Source organism: Etheostoma spectabile, chromosome 4, assembly GCF_008692095.1.
Source record: "Etheostoma spectabile isolate EspeVRDwgs_2016 chromosome 4, UIUC_Espe_1.0, whole genome shotgun sequence".
Classification (NCBI taxonomy): domain Eukaryota; kingdom Metazoa; phylum Chordata; class Actinopteri; order Perciformes; family Percidae; genus Etheostoma; species Etheostoma spectabile.
The window spans coordinates 20526028-20545979 of NC_045736.1; the positions used below are offsets into that span (position 1 = coordinate 20526028).

At 40.4% G+C, this 19952-nt stretch overlaps 2 protein-coding genes across 3 annotated transcripts; both read right to left on the reverse strand.

The window, feature by feature from the left end:
- Positions 1-743: 743 nt before the first annotated feature.
- LOC116687228 (plasticin-like) lies at positions 744-6947 on the reverse strand. Its single transcript, XM_032512420.1, has 9 exons — positions 6298-6947; positions 4653-4713; positions 4240-4335; positions 3351-3518; positions 3143-3268; positions 2826-3046; positions 2453-2505; positions 1320-1393; positions 744-1229 (listed from the first exon to the last, which is right to left on the reverse strand). Exons 1-9 carry the CDS (start codon positions 6912-6914, stop codon positions 1146-1148), a joined length of 1500 nt encoding a protein of 499 aa, XP_032368311.1. The 5' UTR covers positions 6915-6947; the 3' UTR covers positions 744-1145.
- Positions 6948-12897: 5950 nt separating this feature from the next.
- Positions 12898-19519, reverse strand: LOC116687217 (melanocyte protein PMEL-like). 2 transcript variants are annotated; one of them, XM_032512360.1, is made up of 14 exons: positions 19293-19519; positions 18017-18112; positions 17766-17912; positions 17254-17388; positions 16244-16405; positions 15858-16142; positions 15498-15752; positions 15202-15458; positions 14835-14946; positions 14564-14737; positions 14363-14465; positions 13889-14094; positions 13711-13801; positions 12898-13502 (listed from the first exon to the last, which is right to left on the reverse strand). In XM_032512360.1, exons 1-14 carry the CDS (start codon positions 19348-19350, stop codon positions 13349-13351), a joined length of 2235 nt encoding a protein of 744 aa, XP_032368251.1. In that variant the 5' UTR covers positions 19351-19519; the 3' UTR covers positions 12898-13348. The 2 variants fall into 2 exon arrangements, with proteins under 2 accessions (XP_032368251.1, XP_032368250.1); XM_032512359.1 differs by having other exon boundaries at positions 15202-15752.
- Positions 19520-19952: the final 433 nt, after the last annotated feature.

Consider the following 19952-nt stretch of genomic DNA (forward strand, 5'->3'; position numbering starts at 1 on the left):
GGTTGAGGCAAGAAAATAGAATTACGACCCGATCAATGGTTGACGTTTAGGTGTGCTAAACTGTGAGAATGTAGTGGAATATACTTGCAGTTTGAGCTAGACGGTCGCCTGAGAGGTTGTACGTCGGGCAAAAATACTGCCAGTAAGAAGTAGTTCCTGTTTACAAAGCTCCTTGTTTGTATGAAGGGTACAGTAAGTTAGTTACCTTATGAATAGGCCATGCCATGGACTGTATATTTGATAGTAGTTATAACTAAAAAGTGTATTATGTCACCATACAGGAGCCACACATACACACCAAGCTCCGTCATTTACACTGAAAGAAAAACATTGTTAAAGAAGAACTTTGGACAATCAGATTTAATAACAAGTCAGGCTTAAAAGAACTGAAGCAACGTGAAGGTAGTCTACTGTACATTTTATAACCAAGCACAATTTTCCTAATAAACCATTTGGTGTTTTTACAAACCTGTCTGCAGACAACAATAAGGTTCTTGTAGTTTTGATCAGGCAAGTGCAGCTCTAAATACCTGCTTTAAACACATTTGAGAAATTGGATGTATGGTAAAGGTGTTTACCCTTAAGTTTAAAGCTATAGATTCTGCCGCCCCATGAGAAATTCAATTTAATGACAACACTACTGCCAGCGCGTCCACATGATACAAGCCTTCATTGACCACGCAGAAAATTAGTAGCCATATAAAAACTAGTACATTCATAGTGAGTTGTGGGCACAGATTTGTGCCAATGAAGTTTATTTGCACTTACATATTCATTCATCAATCGTGCCAAATACACACAGCATTGCAAAGCACATTCACAATAGTCTTTTGAACTGGTGACTGTCATATTTTCATATGTTAATAAAGTGGCTTTGCATAGCCCTACAGATGACGTGATGATGAAGATGAAATGTTTAGCAAAATTGGGTGGTTTAAATAGCACCAAAGTGACACTGTCTAAAGGGATTCATCCAACATAGCGCCTATACTGAGAGACTTTCTGCTAGATGATTTAACACAGCTAGTAGGAATGAGGACTATATGAGAATTTGTTTTTTTGGCGGTGAGGGGGGTCCTCATTTATTTCATGTATTTTTTTTCTCTCGTGGCTCTGGCCTTCACACTTTCTATTAGTTTTTTTTTCTATTCGTCGTCCTTGTCCTCCTTGTCATCCTTGTCGTTTCGGACTGACTCTCTCTCCTTCTCCCTCCTGGATTCCTTCACCACCTGATGGAAAAGAAACGGATAATAAATTAAAAAATTTTTTTTTAAAGTATCAATATATGAAGCTGGTTATTTTTGTATAAATTATTGTACCTCTCCGTCTCTAGTCTCAACGGTCTTGATCACCACAGTCCTCTTGCTCATGCTGCCTGGAGTGTGTTCATAGTCTGTGAAAAGTCAGATTAAAGCACTGCTTTTCTACATTTTTTTTAATTTCACAAAATAGAAGTTTTGCCTTTCTGAATTTTTTTTTTTTTTTTTTTTTTTTTAAGATTCACTTTGAAGGTGGAACTCAGGCACCCCGGGTTTCAAATTACAAAAAAACTGGTTGATTCGACAGTACTACACAAAATTGACTCGCAAGGTGCATTTTGGAAAATTACATTAGAGTTTAAATTAAATTACATCCGCCGACTTTATCTGTCTTGTGAGCTAAACTGGGTATCACTGTGTCACGAGCCAAAGCATTAAGAGTTTGTTGAAGCAACCAACGTCATAATAACTTATAGCATCATATTATCATATGTATTCATATAATACATTATATGAAACCCACGGGCGCTTTACACAAGTAATGCTACAGGAGGACAAGGGTTAAAGAAAATAGTAAGCAAACACAACACTGTTAATAACCTGACAGAGTGTGACTCACTCTTTTAGTTTTTCTTCGTTTAACTTTCTTTTTTTCTTTGATGGGGCCTGCCCCAGGGTCAGTTATAACTACAACAGATAACTTCTAAAGTAACATTAACATACAATTAGGCCTATATTAAGAAATCTCCTGCTTCCTTTTACCTGGCTCCGCTGACATATGCTAACACTGTAGCTAACACAACTGTTCCGGTGTTACAAAGAAATCTGTGACGTGTCGCAATGTTTTACTGTAGTGCCGTCTACCTGCTAAAAATCATTCTGTTACTTTGCGGGAAAAATTTGAACCGGGCAGATGCCTTACTAAAAATTATGTAAAAATAGCATTCTTTTCACTGTTTGTCTTGTTTGCTGTTACAGGTAATTTAAGGCCATTGTATGAAAAATGACTTTAGAAACATTAAAAATGTACATGTAGTCACTTTAAGTAATATTAGGAAAACATTTGATATGGGAATAGGCCTACACAATGGGGGAAAACCTACATAATTAGTGGCTCCTCACATGTTTCAATGCTATAAGGCAAAAAGGATTTTATTCATGTTATATTTTGGAGAAAGAGAACTATAGCTTACCTCGGTCGCCTTGGTAACTGCTCATGCCGATATTGAGCATGGGAACAGTAATTCTGAAAAGGGAATATGAAAGCTGGTTGTGAAAATTTGCTTTATTTGAGGTTAGACTTGCATATTAATTACTCTGAGGTTTGTAATTGACTGAAAACTAGACAAGAAACAAAACAATAACATTTTTGGCTGTCAGATGAAAACATCAACATCCAGAAAGTTAGAAAGGAAATCACTTTTTTTTTTTATTAGTTAATTTTATATGTACAACTGCATTCTAGATACTGCCCATCTTGTCTCTAATCAGGAGCAAAAAGGGATAAAAGATTTTCAAAAAATCATGTTAAAACAGCAAATAACCTGAGACACATTTTGTTCTCACCTACTCTCCTCCCCCTCCAGCAGTTTACGATAAGTTGCAATCTCAATGTCCAAAGCCATTTTGACATTGAGGAGGTCCTGGTACTCCCGAAGGTGGCGAGCCATCTCGTCCTTCAGGTGGCGGATCTCATCCTCCAGCCTTCCTACATTGTCCTGGTAGTTGCCAATGTCATTGCCAAATTGGTCCTCCATTTCACGCATCTGTCTCAGCAGAGCTTCATTCTGAGAAACACAGTAGCAGACACAATGCAATAAGAGGGTGTGATGTATATAATCATAGATTATTCTACACAAAGGACAGGTGTTTTTTGGGCTCACCGTGTTCTTCAGTGCATCAATTTCACAGCTAAGAGACTGAATCTGCCTCCTGGACTCATTGGCCTCCTGCTTGGCCTGCCTCAGATTATCAGTGTTGCGCTTTGCAGACTCAGTCAGATCATTAAACTGCAGGAACAAAAGAAAGCACACAATAATATATATGTGCTCATATGTTCATGTGTTACTGTCAGTTTGTCTGTTTGCCTACCTTGGACTTGTACCAGTCCTCAGATTCCTGCATGTTCTTCAAGGCAATGGTCTCATACTGGGCCCGGATATCCCTCAGCGCACCAGTTAGGTCAGGCCTGGCGGTGCTGCTGTCCACCTCCATCTTCAGCTGCTGGGTCTGGACACTCACTTGTACGTCCTGGATTTCCTGATAATACCAAGATATGGACAAAATATTGTCAAAAAAAAAACATTGCACTGTTCTTCCATTGCTTTTCTTGGCTGTCAAAAGTGCCAGTGCAGTGGTATCCACCCACTCATTTGTTTAACCTAAAAAAAGAATAAAATCATATTTCACAAAGTGACACTTACTGAAGACAAATTAATCAGTTGAAGCTTGTTAGTTAAACGCTAGTCTTGCATTGCCAGACCTTCCTCCACAGCGCTGCGAAGGAGGGTCTGGCTGGTCCACACAGCATTCCGGGATGGGAGACAAACGTGTTCTGGTTTAGTGGCATTTGTTCAAACCAGACACAATCGTCATTGACGGCGCTAAGCGCTGAGCAGAGCCAAGTAGCAAAATAGCCTCGGGAAGAAACTTGTTTTGGTAGAACATGAGTAGGTTCAAAAGTTGTTTTAGTTGTGCAAAAGATAACTTGGAAAGAAAGGCTAGCTAGCTGTCTGGATTTACCCTGCAGAGATCTGAGGAGCACTTAACGTTAGTCCTCATAAATCAACAGAGTTTAAAATGGCAACACAAAGAAAGCGGAAGGTGACGGACATTTGGCCAAAATTAGGGGAATCTGGCGGAATTTCCGGCGACACTTGAACAATCCCAGAAATGTAACGTCATTTATATAGTTGAGCGCATAAAATTACTTTTCAGCATTTCTGCCGCTTCTGTGTGTGAGTGTTTGTGTGTCACTTACTTCATCATGGAGCTTCTTGAGGAATTCAATCTCATCCATCAGAGACTCAATCTTCCTCTCTAGCTCCAGACGGGACAATGTGGCATCATCCACATCCTAATTTTTACATGAGACAAACACTGTTAAATAAATAAATAAAAAGTAATTAAATTAAAGACAAAAAAATGGCAATACACCATTTGATTTGTGAGAATTTGCAGCCATGGGGGAAAAATATTTCTATAAAAAAGTGCCTATAGTCTCTTTCCTTTGCAGCAGTATAGGCATTTATGAATCTGCCCCACCATATTACATTGTCACCATTGTGGAAGTGTTGGAGATGAAGAGCAAAGCTGTCCATTTTGACCTGATATCAGAGCCTGAGGACACTTCAATCAATAAGGTAATCATGGTCCAGTGAGCTGAGCGTTTACCTTGCGGAAGGCAACCAGGTTGTGCTCAGCATCTGCCCTCTTCTGGGCCTCTTCCTCCAACCTTGAGGACAAAGGAGCAAGACAAAATATTTCAAACAATGTACAGGTTTCCTTCAGGTTCCAAGAATGTCCTCTTTATCAAAAGGGAAGAGAGAACGTGTCAAATTTGTCCAAGAACCCCCTTGCTGTCTAAGGTTGCACCGAGGCATCAGCTGGCAAACAGCATTCTGGATCAATTTGTTAATTCACTCTCCTGTAAAAAGGGTTTGGGAGTGCGCCCAGTGGGATCAGCAGCTGCTCCTTTCAGCTAATGTGGTTTCTCTACAGTTCAATAAGGTCATCTGCACACACTCAATACTGTTATGACCACACAGTTCCCATCTTTTTTAAAGATTTGAAATGGTCATTTTAATATTGAACAAAAATTGCCGGTAGCTGTGGGAGCGTGAATGGTTGTTTTTCTCTGTATGTCAACCCTGATAGTCTGGCAACCTGTCCAGTGTGTACTCTGCCTCTAACCCAATTGGCTGCTCCTGCAAGAATGAACAAAAGTAAATGGAAAAAAGATATTTCATAATGTTCTAGCAAACTCAGTTACAATCCATGAGTCATCGTGATGACTCATCTCAAATTATATCACAATGCCCAATACGCACTTTTGCTCATTCTCTGACTAATTGGCTCCATCCGTCCTGTCAGACAGAAGTCATGTCCAGACTGTACATGAAGTAGATTAGTGGGAAAAGCATCACATAGTGGGCCCTGCTTCCTCATCTTTAATTCATATTGTGTTATAGGGGTCCTTTTGTCCTAATGGGGTCTCTGGCGCCATCCCATTAGCACAGAGGGACACTGAAAACAAACCTAATGGAGTCACTGAGTCACATTGATTTTTCCTGCCGCTATTCTTACCACGCCTGATATCCAAACTCTCTTCCTCTGGTCCCATTTCCTCTCTTTCTCCCCTCCCCACATCTCAGCCCGCCCCACCCTGTGTCTACTCCATCCATCCATCCTCCTTTTATTATAATCTCTGAGTGTGACTACATGATTGTGTGTGTTTCCAGAAGTCCATACATTTGCATTATTTTAGGGTAATCACTAAACACTTCTTTATCTAATTTGGCATCAAGTACAAGTACAGAGTTTTCTGTGGGTCACTTTGCTGTCATGTACTGAGGCTTTCCTCCTTGTTTTTGCTGAATCATGCCAATGCACAAGACATTCAGTAAACATATAAACTTACATATTTTTACTGAATCATGTTGCACATGAGAAACAATCTCATGTGCAAGATGCAGTGCACTGTCCTGTATCATGCTGCCGCTCTGTGGTGTCCAGTCGGCACATGTGCCACGCCCTACATCACCATCACTACCACACCCCCGCTAAACTTGTACAAAACAGTTATGAAATATTGGAATTTCACCTTTGACTTGGTTGGGACAATATGGTTTGGAAAATGATGCAACTTTCTCTGAAGCCATATGTTCTGTAGTGGTTCTGTTGTTTGCTGTAGACAAGGATCTATCTATCTATCTATCTATCTATCTATCTATCTATCTATCTATCTATCTATCTATCTATCTATCTATCTCATTTCTTCATGCATCATACTTTTCTTTCTCAACATGTTGGTACCAACCTCTGCTTGAGCAGGACCACGTCTTCCGCCAGGTTGTCCCTCTCCACTTGGTAATGGTCCCTCTCCTTTCCGGTGGCATCCAGTTGGCGGCGCAGGTCCCTCACTTCCTCCTGGAAGATCTCAGAGGCACGGCTGGGCTGACCATGCTGCTGCTGGCCCTTGAACTGGTTGAGCTCCTGCTGCAGTGCACCATTCTGCTGCTCCAGGTAGCGCACCTTCTCAATGAAGCTGGCAAAGCGGTCGTTGAGCTCCTGCAGCTCGGCCTTTTCGTTGCTGCGGGTGGTTAGGAACTCCTGGTTGATGGCTTCAGACAGGGTGAAGTCCACCTTGTCGTAGGAAAGGCGAGGGGGTTGGGCGGTGGAGCGAGAACGCTGTTGTTGGTAGGTGGTGGAGCGGGATGCAACCACGGGTGACATTGAACGCATATAGCGACCCCCAGAAATGGGCATACGGGAGGATACAGGGGAGTAAGAGGACATGGAAATGGGGTGTGGGCTTCCAAAGGTGCGCCTGTAGGAAGTTGAGGTATGCATTGAAGAGTGGCTCATGGTTGGTCTCGTTCTGTTCTGAGAAGAGAGAGCTGGAGGCTTGGAGATGCTCGTGATGCAACAGTACATCAGATTGAAGAGTGCTGTGGGTTTTTATGCACATAGGCTGGCTATCCCATCATCCTGACACATCCCCCTCCCTTATTTCTCCTCACCCCACCCACATGAGTCCTTCCTTTCTCAATCACTCATGAGCATACAATCTTTGGCCACTCCCTACCCTTAAGAGCTAGACCCTGCCTCTCTCTGTCTCGACAGCTCCACCCTTTTTATCAGAGCACTTGGCAGGAGGCCAGACTGGCTTCCACATTTCTGCTTTGATACCTAGATGTGTCTTCTCACCACCTCCCCTCCTCTCCTTCTCTGATGCTTGCCCTCATTGACACATGTTCACTGGTTACTCAGTCAGTCAGTTTTGTTGTTGTTTTGTTTCTTCACATGATTCATATATACTGTATCAATACAGTGTATGATTTCACTCTTATTTGCACATGTAATGTTCTTAACTTTACTATCAACTGTGTGTCAAGGATTCTGTTACCTGGTCCTAAATAAGAAATTGTAGCCTAAATTGAATCACTTGGATACATTGATTTAATCCCCCCGCCCATCTGTCTCCCTTCCTCTCTCCTCTCTGTCTTTCTGTCTCTCATTCCTTTTACAGTAATGGAACACGTTATTGATATTCTGGGCGTCTGGGGCAGAGCTATGACTCTGCAGTTATTCTATCCTTTTAAATGCACTAGATCCAGTTGTCCCTGTTAGTAGAATAAGAGTTGTCAAAACCCATTATTTCTGGTGAACAAGTTTTTGGCAATGTTGCACGAAGTCTGAATCAGGACTTAATGATGACAGAGGTCAAAGAATAGTTACTGATGTTATAGCAACACTCCCAGCTACCAGCAAAAATAATTAACAGTTTAGGATTACATTATAAAAATGTTTTATTGTTTTTAGTTTAATATAACTTTGAAAGCACTCATTTAATTAGCAAACTGACCAGGAGCAATTTTTACAAGTATTCTCTATATCAAAGTTACAACGTTATAGCACCTTTAAATCAGAAAAGAAAGGATTTTGATCTTTATCATGGACCAAAAAGTGCTGTGAAACCATCAATAGTTAGTTAGTTTCTTTATCTGCAGAGATGTACGTATGAGTCCTGTTTGCAAGGTTGAACAATGAAGTGCATGGAGAAGCTTTACTCTAAAGTTATGATATGGGGTTAAACCTTTAATGTAACATTACTAAATCAACCACTGAGGCAGGGCTTAAGGCTTAACTTGAAATGAAATGCCAAGCTTGCAGCACGATTCATAGACACTATTTAATACTGGTGTGTACAATAGCTTCAAATAATAGTGAAAATGTAACATTATTGTTGGCGATATTGCAGTACCTTCAAATCCTTGTGCAGACTGTGTGTGTATTTGTGTGTGTGTGTGTGTGTGTGTGTGTGTGTGTGCGTGCGCACACATGCATGTGCATCTGTGTGTGTGGGGTCCATGGTCATTTTAATGCAGACAGGCTACCTCTCTCATTTAAAGTTGACGTAATTCTGAGCATGCTCTGTGGCGACTGGGTGTGGTATTGTCTTCTCTTTGTGTCCCCAGTGATGCTTGGCACCTTGAATCCTGTTCATTTATGCTCTTTGGTATCTAATATAACCTAATACACAACCAAATATATCATATTATAAATATAACATTGTTTCTCTTTTAAACATACCCACTGTTACATATCAAACAGCAGCCTTTATTTTGACCTGTACACCCTTTTTTCTAATTAATGTAATTTTGGGGGTTTCCCTCTCCTGATGAGCCTGAACACACTGAAAATATAATTATCTTTCAACTGCTGCATTCCATACCACGTTTCCATTTTATTCCCCCCCCTCTGGTCTCAAGGCTCTACTCCCAATGCCCTGGCTCTCTGGGGGAATAAAGGGCCCTTTAGTCTTAGCTTGTAATCTAATAACCTGCTTTTTGGTCAAAACCCTCCGCTCTCCCACCCCCCTGTCTCCCCCGCCCTCCCCCACTCAAAACACTGTTACCTCGTTCTTCCCCAGATCAAATCTTCCAATTAAGGTTTTTTTACATGTTAGGGACTAAATCTGCTTTTCTCCCCTTAAATTTAAATGTATGTCTCACACACTCACACACACACACAAACACACACAGGTTCAGTGTTTTTTATTCTTACTATTAGCCAGATGTTACCATGAACGATTTTATCCTTCTGGTTCTCAGAGAATTCCCGAAGGGGCCATAAATTCAATCATGTTTCTTAAACGGTGTCAGGCGAAATCTGTTTTACTATGAACTCACAGTATTTTGTCTTGTTTTTTAAGAACCGGGATTTACATATCTTATAAAATGGGAGAAAGGATACCTATTGGTTGTGATTTAAAATTTTTGGGGGGGGTTAAATTTTAAAACCCCAGCCTGTCCCCAGACTCTCCCACATTTTATTTGTAAAGAGAGTCTGGCCACTCTCCATTGAAAAGTCGAGAAGTTAGAATAAAACGATTGGAGCTGCCCAGAGACACTCTGGATCTGCCATAACCAATCGCTAACTTTGGTCGTGACGTATGTTTTGCGCATGTGCAACTAAAAGGGGAGACCAACGAGGCTCATATTTAGCATTACCATTGCTAGCGTTAGCCTCACAGCGTTAGCCTTAGCCAACTCCTTCACCACTAACGTTTGCGAGCTTGAAAACCAAACTTTTCCAGAACCCTGTGGTAAGGAGGGCCACCAACAAAACTCAGCAAAGATTGTTCTTGGGCTTTAACTTCGGGATACTCTGCAGCGTTGCTACAACGAAGCAAATGGCTTCGCTTGCATCTTTCTCCCCCGCCACTACGGTACTACAAGTCTAGCGCACAGCCTCAACGTCATCGTTTTGAGCAAGGGGGTAAGCCTCTCCTCTCTAAGGGTTGCTCCCAGGGTGCCATTTTAATGCTACGAAGCCATCACCTGCAGTTAGCATCCCATTGACTGTCATTCATTTTGGCGCCACTTTGACAGTAAATAACTTTACATCTGAAGCGTTTCAAGACTCAATTTGTGCATTTTCTATTTCTAAAGAAACTCGAGAATGTATAGAAGGCTCCATCACCTTGTACCTCACATTAGGTTTCCGTAGCAGACGTTTTTGTAAAAATAGGCTAACGATTGTGTCATAACCACGCTATATGCTGTCGCATAGTTGACAAAACACCGTATTGCCAGGAGAAGCTCGCAGACAGTTTCGATTCACATCACTAACGTTAACTAGCATGTTAACGTAGGAGGGCGGAGCCAGGCTAGATTTACCCTATGTTCATAAATTATGTTTTGGATGTGGTCTCTGATACTAAACAGCAGTCAGCAATGACAACAGCACAAGCACTGCTTTATTGAAAACTGAGCTTACAGCATAATTTTCAGCTGCCATTTTGTTAATACATTTTGACTTTGACGACTTATAGTGGTAGTAATTTCAAACCTGTTGCTAGGCAAGAACATCCCTATTAAACTATTTTGCAATTCACTGGATTACATTCAATGCTTCTCAACAATGTCAACATGTCAATTATGGTTTAGGTTATGGAAAGATGGTGGTTACGGCAAATAAACTATGGTTACTGTATTGATATGCACATGAGCTGACTATTGCAGCCTATAAACCACGTTTACAAGACAACAGAGTTAAAATATTTAATTTTGTATGTGTATAACATTTCCATCAAGTGGTTAATGTAATAACGTTTCACATGCTATAGATTTCTTTTTTAATACTTCATTAAGAAGAAAGAAATTAGTTGTTGTATGTTTCAAATCAAATGTGACTGACACTTTTAGGATGATAATATTTGTAGTATGTAATGGGGGTTGAGGCTGAGGTACACTTGAAACAAAGAACTTAACAAATGTTGTTACCAATGTAAAAAATAAAATAGTGTGTATCAGAACTGGTTAATGTACTGTATATGCTGATTTTGCAGCAAGACTTATTGCTACATCCTTGACTGTGGTAGGTTTCTGCACTGTAAAGGGCGGATGAAGGAAACTGCATCCCTTTTAACATCCGTTGCTAAGGTGTGGTGAGCAATAAAGAATCGTTCAAATGAATAAGAGCCATGTAGCTACTTCTGTGGTGTCACCCTACTGACTCATCTCCAGGTTCACTGTCCAGAAAGGACTTAGGACTTGGAAAAGTCTGGCCTGGTTATTTGGAAAAAAAAGGTTATTCATGAAGCTTGCTGACGATTCAGCCACTTTGAATGGGACAAGTGGTGAGGAGGCTGGGACCTATTAAAAGCTGCAGGCCTGGTAAGATCCGGGTGGGCTGTCAGGTCCAAGATAGAGATCATCATGTGAAAAATGATGGCCTTCCTGCATGGCTGTGGTGTCTTGTTGGGGCTGCAGTGCACATCCGGAGTGAACTGAGATAATAACACTTGGTACATGTGACCTAGTGACATGTTAAGGGTGGAGGATGATTAACGGCTGTGTTTGTGTAATTACTTTAATGGAGCACTGCAGTGTTTCACATGTTTGTTGGAAGGATATTTATGTGGAATATTTATGTATGTTGGTAAAGAGAGATAAGTAAGAAACAACATTGTGGAGTGTACATGAGTTAAATAACATTCATAATAAAGCAGAAAAAATGCACTAAAAAACTTAAAACTACAGATTACTTACTGATACCCCAAATAGTTTTGTTGAGAAAAGTGCACTGTTTTATCCCATATTTAGTGCCCCAAAACTTAGATTCCCACGCTAGTGCAATAATACAATTGACTGAATTTTAAATTCTGTAAATACATTAAGTAAACAGCCTTCACTTTCTTCACACCTTTACTTGGATTCATGAATGCAAACAACAACTTCCAAGATCCATCCTTTCCTTTACTTCTTTCTCTTTGCATGTTGGATTCCACTGTGTAGGCCGGGCCATAGCTTCTCCCATTAAAGATTTTGCTGCACTGACGTCATCTTTTTTTCCTGCACTGCAGTGTTTCATATGATGTGTGTTACGACCAGCAGCTCAATGCATGAAGGTATCCCGCAACAAATCATTTTTAATTGAGCAGAGAGTGGGACATGTATTCTTTTTTTTAGCCAACTCCGCTGCAGTGATCCTGAGATCACACCACTTCCTGAACGCATCACTGCACCACCTAAATGCCTGCTGAGACCATGTGAAACGTTTATGACGTGCCATATTTAACTAAGTGGTTTGCTGCAGTCCAAACAAGGCATATTTTGTTGTAAGAATATTGCACTTTATCTTTTTTCCTTTTTGAGTGTTATGTGTTGGTGTTTTTGTCTAAATGTTCTTTCCCTATCTAATCCGATGCAAATTTAATCTAATCTGTGATTTAAATGTGTGATATATTCTGCCCATCCATTCAACCTCATCCAGGGTCAGGTTGCGGGGGCAGCAGCTCTAGCAGGGGACTTTCCCTTTCAATAGATTTACCGCTAACAGGCCTGTGTGTGCCCAGTTTACTATTTTATTTATGCTTTTTCTTTAACGTAAAGTTGTTGTAGTAGATTAGTCCTTATGAGTGTTTAGCCTGCATTAATTCGGTCTTCATGTCCAGAGTAAGGTTTCACTACCCAGTTTATCATTTGGGATATGGGAAAAACTCTCTGGCTTGTTTTGCATTTTTTCAAACCAATCACATTGTCTTTCATGCAGCAACGGTGCCCTTTCATAATAGGTATCCGAAGCAGAGTAAAATGCCTTAAAGCTTTATCCCAGCACTGTACATCCGGTAAGTTGCCATGATTTACAAATCCAGCAGATAGGGATCAACATTTGCATTCTTTTGGATGGCATTTTCTGAATGTAAGTTCAATATTGCATTTTCCTTTAGCTCAGTTTTGGTCTCTACCAACTCATTTGCTGGCTCTTCTATCTGTGATGGTATTAACAGTTGGTTTATTGGTGCTTTTTTGTTGAAAACAGTTGCCTGCTGCATCTAAAAGCAACGCTTATGAGAGGGCTGAGAGCAAAATCATGAAAATCACATGCAAATGAAAAGTAAAACACCTGATGGTGACAAAATTCCACTTTATTCATTTCAGGGTAGCAAACACATTAACACTCTGTAATATAAGTGATTTAAATGACATTGTAAAGAAAGTGAACTGAATTGTGTTAACATTGATTTTTCCAATTGGTTTAAGTAGGCCACAAATAACAGCACACGTTATGGTTTCTATAAGCTAAAAGTGCCAATTAATACAAAATACCATCGGTCAAAATAAATATCACTTTCCCCTACAAACGTTTCAACAGTCTTATGACACTGCTTTATTCCACACTTGACTCCGTTCTTTTTCTACATGTACAGAGGGCTGGCTCACTTCACTTGGTTCACTTAATTGTTCTGGTTAAATACATTGACTGGGAGTTAGAGTGTTAACAGTAAATTATTATATGTATGAAGTCAATACTGTAGGGGTTGCTGTTGATGTTGATTGTGTGTTAGCTGGTGATGATATTCACACAATCCTCCCCTGAAGCAGTGGACGACTTTCTCCAGGTGACTGTCTGCTCAACAAATTCCACAACATCAAAGGCACAGATGTTACCACCGAGCTGCCTCCATTACTGTCACCATGGTCTTCTCTTAGTGGCTGATACTGCTTGAACCGCCTGTTTAAAAACATGAGACAGGTGAGGAAAGGTCACTAATCAAAAAGTTTAATGTATAAGTTTATATGGCATGAAATTAAGGTCAACATGTCAACCAAAAAAAAATCATAAACATTTAACAAGAAATAAAAACTGTTGGTATATACTGTGTGTGTGTGTGTGTGTGGTTTGAGCTATAATCACTTTAGTGATTTCGAAATTAACTCACCTGTACATCAAACCAATACAACAGACAACACAAGCGAGAACCATAACCCCCAGGACTGTGGCTGCAGTTCCAGCTGGGGAACCACTGGAGGCTGAAATTGAAGCATGTCACACAAATGAGAGAATAATCTATAGATTGAGTATGTTAGTGGTTATTAATTAAGTTTTCTTCCACCCACCTAATGTTACACTGACTCTAGCACTTGCCACAGCAAGACTGACATCATTGGTCAAGGAGACATTGATGCAAAATACTCCAGAGTCATTGAAGAACTGACGAAGGACCATTTGACAGTCTGGAGAAGGTGTAGCTGCATTACAGACTGTTTCCACTGGTGTGATACAGTCAGCATCTGAAATGACTGTGCAGACCTCACTTGGCAGACTGAAGGAAGGATAGTGAAGATACAAAGACATTTACAAAATCATCTTTACAATCATAAGTGGATAAACAATCTTATAAACATGTTTTTTTTGTGCTAAATATAATCTATTACAATTTACATAGGCTTGGTTTACGCTCACTAGAAGATTATTGTTATAAAGACCATTAGCCCAAATCAATACACTCATGTTTGGCTGAACAGCGGCAGGTGAACCTCTTGTCTGTGTCTGTGTGCTCTCTATATTGAGTTGATGATTTGACTGCCTACCTTCCCTGACAGGTAATGGTGACATCCACAGCATTCTGATTCAACTCAGTTGCCATTGCTACAACGTTGGACATCTGTACAATCTGTACACTCTCAATACCCTCTGCAGAGTTGAAAAGGGCAAAAAGAGAGATTTTAACACTAATAAATCATACTGTTTCTATTTAAGAAAAATATCATTCAAAAACTGTATTGACTTACGGACAACATCTAGAGAGGTGGCGAGGGAGCCATAACGGTAGACCATACAGTCAGCTGTCAGCTCTGGTGCTTGTCTTTTAGCCACAACGAGGGCAACCTGGGCTGGATCTGTTTCGACCTCTGCTTGAACTTCACCTTCAGCTGCAACGGCCTCTTCCTCTCCTGCTGGTTGCTCTGGAAAAATCAAAGAATCTTTTGTCATAATACTTTTGTCACAAGAGCCATCTTTTTATTTTGTGCATATTTCTTTTAGTTTACAGAAAACTCTCACCTGCAGGAGCTGTAGTTGCTGCAACTTCATTCTCAGTTGCCTGTACTTCGGCCTCGGTATCACCCGCTGGTGCTGCCTCTTCTATAGCTGTGGTCTCAGTAGCAGCAGGAGCGACAATGTTGTCAGCAGGGGCTTCTGTTCCACCTTGAACAACTTCAGCAGCAGCCTCAACAACAGCAGCATCAACAGCAACAGCATCGGCATCAGCATCAGTAGCAGTAGCAGCGGCATCAGCAACAGCAGTAGCAGTGGCAGCGACATCAGCAGCGGGGACATCAGCAGCAGGGACATCAGCAGCAGGGACATCAGCAGCAGCATCGGCAGCAGCAGTATCAGCAGCAGTGACAACATCAGCAGCCACATTCCCTTCTTGCTCTACAGCTACTTCTGCTGCAGGAGCAACAGTGACAGCACCAGCAACCTCAACTACAGCTTCTTCTCCCTCTGCAACAGGTGCAACTGAAGCAGCAGCATCAATCACAGGCGCATTCTCTTCAGTTGTATCTGTAACCACTGCGGTTTCATCAGCAACTGTTGTATCAACATCTGCCGGCTCTTCAGCTGCAGGTACGATAGGGGCAACGGTGGCCACCTCACCTGCAGCTGGATTTGCGTCCTCAGCAGCAACATCTGCTTCTGCAGCAGGGGCAGCAGTGTCTGCAGGATCTTGTTCCTCTGGAACAACAGCTGCGTTGACTCCTGCAGGCGCTACTGAGGCGACCTCTACTGCCTCTGCGTCAACAACTGCTTCTCCATTTTCTGCATCAGCTGGCTGCATAGAAGCAGCGAGTGGAGTGGTGTCAGAAGCAGGAACGTCCAAAGCAATTGCATCTCCTGCCTCGGCTGGTGCTGCTGGTTCAGCTGCAAGGGTGGAGGCTATCACGACCACTGAAGCAGCAGAGGCATCAATAGGAGCAACTGAAAGAAAAGTTTATAACAACTGAGCAAAACTAAGTTCAGACGTCTTATAGGAAAGCATGTATGTCTAAACAATTAAAGGGAATAATAAGTTTAAAATCTCACCAGCAGTGGGGTTCCCGCAGCCATTGGAGATGCTTGCCATCAGGACCACCTGAGGTTTGAATGTTCCAACAGCGAGGTATGTGTGTGTGACGGTGGTTTCCCTGGAGATCAGAGTACCAGTGCTGTCACCAAAGTCCCAGCTGAAGCTGAGGTCGGCGTTGTTGAGATACTGGCTTGGATCATGGAGCTTGACGTTGAAAGCAATGGCTCGGTTCTGGATGAAGTTCTGGTCAGCTTGGTTTACATCGTTGACTTGTGCAAGTGACATAGTGAAGGGAATCTGGTCTGATAACGGAGTAAAGGATGAAGAGCTGTTAGGATAAGGCTTGTCAAAGAAAAAACAATATTGTAGAATAATGTTCCTCAAGTTAGGTTAGATAAGTAACCTGTGATGGCGAAGACAGTGGAGGCGTAGCCAAGAGGGATAAATGTGTCTTTGCCACGGCTGTGATAGATGACAACCTCCATGTTGTAGGAGCCGAGGGGGATGTTGTCTGTTCCGATAGTAAGGGAGGAGGACGGTCCGTCGGCCACCTGCCAGTAGCGCCCTTGAGTAGAGCAACATTTTATTTATTTAGAGTGGCCTGGTAATCACAGCAAAATGAATTGAAGTCACACATTTTGGAGACACTCCAGGTGTCACTTTAATTAAATAGTACATGAGATGCAATTGTAATGGTAATCAAGTAATAAAATGGTCTTTAATTTTTTGTGTAAAAGAAAAACAGCAAAAGAATAAATAAAAAAATAAAAAAAATCTGAATTGTGCTAAAGAACAGACTTTTGGTTGTTGATTTTAAAAAACAAAACTGGGAAGAATGTCTCCAAAGTTTGTGAAATGTAACACACAATGGCTTCTTCTTAGATGGTTGTGTGCTTTGCGATTGATTGACTGAATTGTGTTGGACTTATTGACTTGTTTACCAAAACAGTAAGCCTGATGATAAAAAATTAAAAATGGCAAACTGAGACTACTGTTGTACGACTTGCAGATAATACAGAATAAGTTAATAAGATAATTTTATTTAGAACAGCACAATTAAAACATTAGCATTTTTGCTACAGTGTGTATTTTTGTGAAACAGGTGATTACAAATATAATTGTCAGAGATTAGCATAGATGAGATGTAAGATAAGACTAAAAAAGCTTTGGTTTTGATATGGCCTGGGGCAAATTCCAGGAGGAGAAACCTAGGAGGAGAAACCTACCCATGTTCTTTCACAGCCCCCTTTATGGTCTGTTTTTGTCTCTTTGGTGATTTTACATAATAATGTAATGTAGTCAAAGCTGCATTTGGAAGATTTTGGTGTCCAACTGAAGCATTAATTACAGCTAAGGAGCAGCCTAAGTATTTACTGTAACAGACTAAATATTATTAAAATGTAATATTTTTACCCCATGTCTTCCACACAAACACATAGTGGGGTTTCTTATTCTGGCTCCTGGAGAACCGTGTACCATCAGGGAAAACACCGGTCGACTGGGTGTCCCTGTCAGGATACACAGCCTGACCCTCCTGGTACTGTTGTCCTGAAAAAAGACAACGGCCATAGATTATAAATCAATAGCAATAACAGATGTGATGATTTTAACTATAACACCACATGTCAATATGAGGCAACACAGGTACAAATAAAGATAAGAGTACCTTTGTCCTAGGATAATAAAACCAGCACAATTATGATAGTCAATGGTTAAACTGGTAAATCACAGAATAAATTGTTCTTTTTTTATAATGATTTAAACATTATTTAATTAAATACTATTATAGAATTGTTTTAAACAATTTTATATGAAAAGTCTAAAAGCAATTAAATGTCTTTAGAAAAAAACACGTCAAACACTTTTCATGACATAAAGATCATTTTGTAGTTGAATCAGTTGCTTTACTGGAAAGCTTTTCTTACCATTGATGGAACAGTTTTGCGCCCAGACCACCTGCCCATCAGGCAGTGCTGTCTGGTTTGGTGGGAAGTTAAGATTAATATTGAAGGTTGTTCTTGCTCCAGTCAGTGTGGGTGCATCATTTTTCAGATCAAAAGTTACTTCACCACCTAGGGGGAAAAAAAGGTTACTCATGATTTAACATCTTTAGATTGACTGGCAGACAGAACTTTGTAAAAATTCTGTTTTGAGAAACAGAGGAATGAGTCCTCACCAAACCAACAGTTCCTGAATCTCTGGTCTCCATCTTTCCACACCGGATACATCCGTGAGTTCCATGAGCGATAACGTGTGAACTGACTTCTAGGCCCTGAAAGAAACATCACAAACTCTTTCAGGAAAAGAAGCTACATCTTGCAACTCATGCTATTATAACACACATTGATTAAAAAAAATCCTCAGCTGCAAAAATGTATTTCAGTTTTCTTTGTGTGGATCATATATTTATATTTTGTTTGGCAGATACTATTAACTACTAATTTCAGGAGAATTTGAGTTGTGTTAAAAGAGGCACAACTCCTTTGTTATCTTGGACTTTTTATATTTGCTTCACCCTTTGTATTGCACCTGTTATACTCAAGCAGGTTTTTAACTACATACAGATGCTTGTGCAAACGAGAGTAGGTTCATATTTTTGGTGTTGAGGGGTAAGAAGTGTGTGGGTTCTTAACGGTGGGAGTCACACGACCTGCTGCAATCCCCCTCAATCCCTTTCATGTGACTATCAGCTGAGCAGCAGCATCGGTAATCCCTGTGAGAGGAATGAGGGATCCCAGTCAACTGGCTCACTGGTTTTTTTTTCTCAACTTGTAATGTGTGTGTGTGTGTGTGTGTGTGTGTGTGTGTCTGTCTGTCTGTCTGTCTGTCTGTTTGTGTGCGTGCATGTGTGTGTGTATTTGCATGAAATACCCTCACAATAAGAAAAGAACATTATGAATTACAGTACAGTATTTTTAATCACCCACCATAGTACATATTTGAGCCTATAATCATGAATGCAAATTGGCATAAAAAAACAGCATAAAGTTGGCATGTAAAAGTTTGTCTATCTTCCCTCTCTTTAACAGAGTGTGGCGTGTGTGAGCATGAAATAAGTGTGAAAAGACAGAGCAATCTATTTGCTGTTCAATTTGTAGTCTGAACAAAAAAATGCTAACATGTTACCATGTAATTGAGGGGAAAGCAGAAATGTGATAATTAACATTAGTCACAGAAAAAGAAAATAATTAGGTGTACTTTCCCTGTTGTTAAACTGTGTTGGTATAAACGTCTTACATCACAAGCCGCAAAAACCTATCTTAACAAATCATTTTGTTTATTTATTGAACAAATTAGAATAATTGTGCTAATAGGGTAATTTTACTTTATCCCCAGGCAGGGTCACTTGCTTTAGATATTGTCAAATTTGATAAAAAAGTTCAATGAAGTTGAACTGAGAAAAACAACATTTTTGAAACAAGTTGTTTTCTGATGAGGAAGAAAGTACTCACGTGTTGCAGTGGCAAATGTAAAAGCCAAAACCAGTAGCACCAGCTCCAGAGTCCTCATCCTGTATTAAGTCGTGTGTCTCTTCTCTCTGAACCCTGATCCTTATCTTGCAGTCCTGAACCCCAACACGACAGAGAGACTTAAGAAATGTCCTCTCACTCTCTTTAAGAGGGTTTCGGACCTGAATTACCATAAAGTTTCTTCTCACCTCTGACATCATTGATAGACTCAAACTGGCACCACCCCCTTTGGTAAGAAAATATGATGTTTTGTTAGCTATTGCTGTGTTTCACAAGCATTGTCGTGTTTACTCACAGTTTTTTACATTGTTATAAGTCCTTATTAAATTGTATATTCTCTTCTGAGCTAACACTGTTTTTACTTCATGTGTGCATGTGTTTTTTTCTTGGGAACCACATTTAAGCCAGATTTTAATTGTACTTCATATCATCAATGCAAGACACAATAAATCTCAGGAACTTGTACAATTAATGAAAAAAAGGCTCCCAAAGATGGATATAGTGCATGTAAATAATTCAAATGAATAAAAAGTAACAGACATCCCTCAAGCAGGACAACATTTTCCCCGTGCTTTTGAAAATCAATGGTGTTTCTGCCAGTGTAAAGAAAATTACCGTTGGTTTGGAAAGATTGTGGTGAGA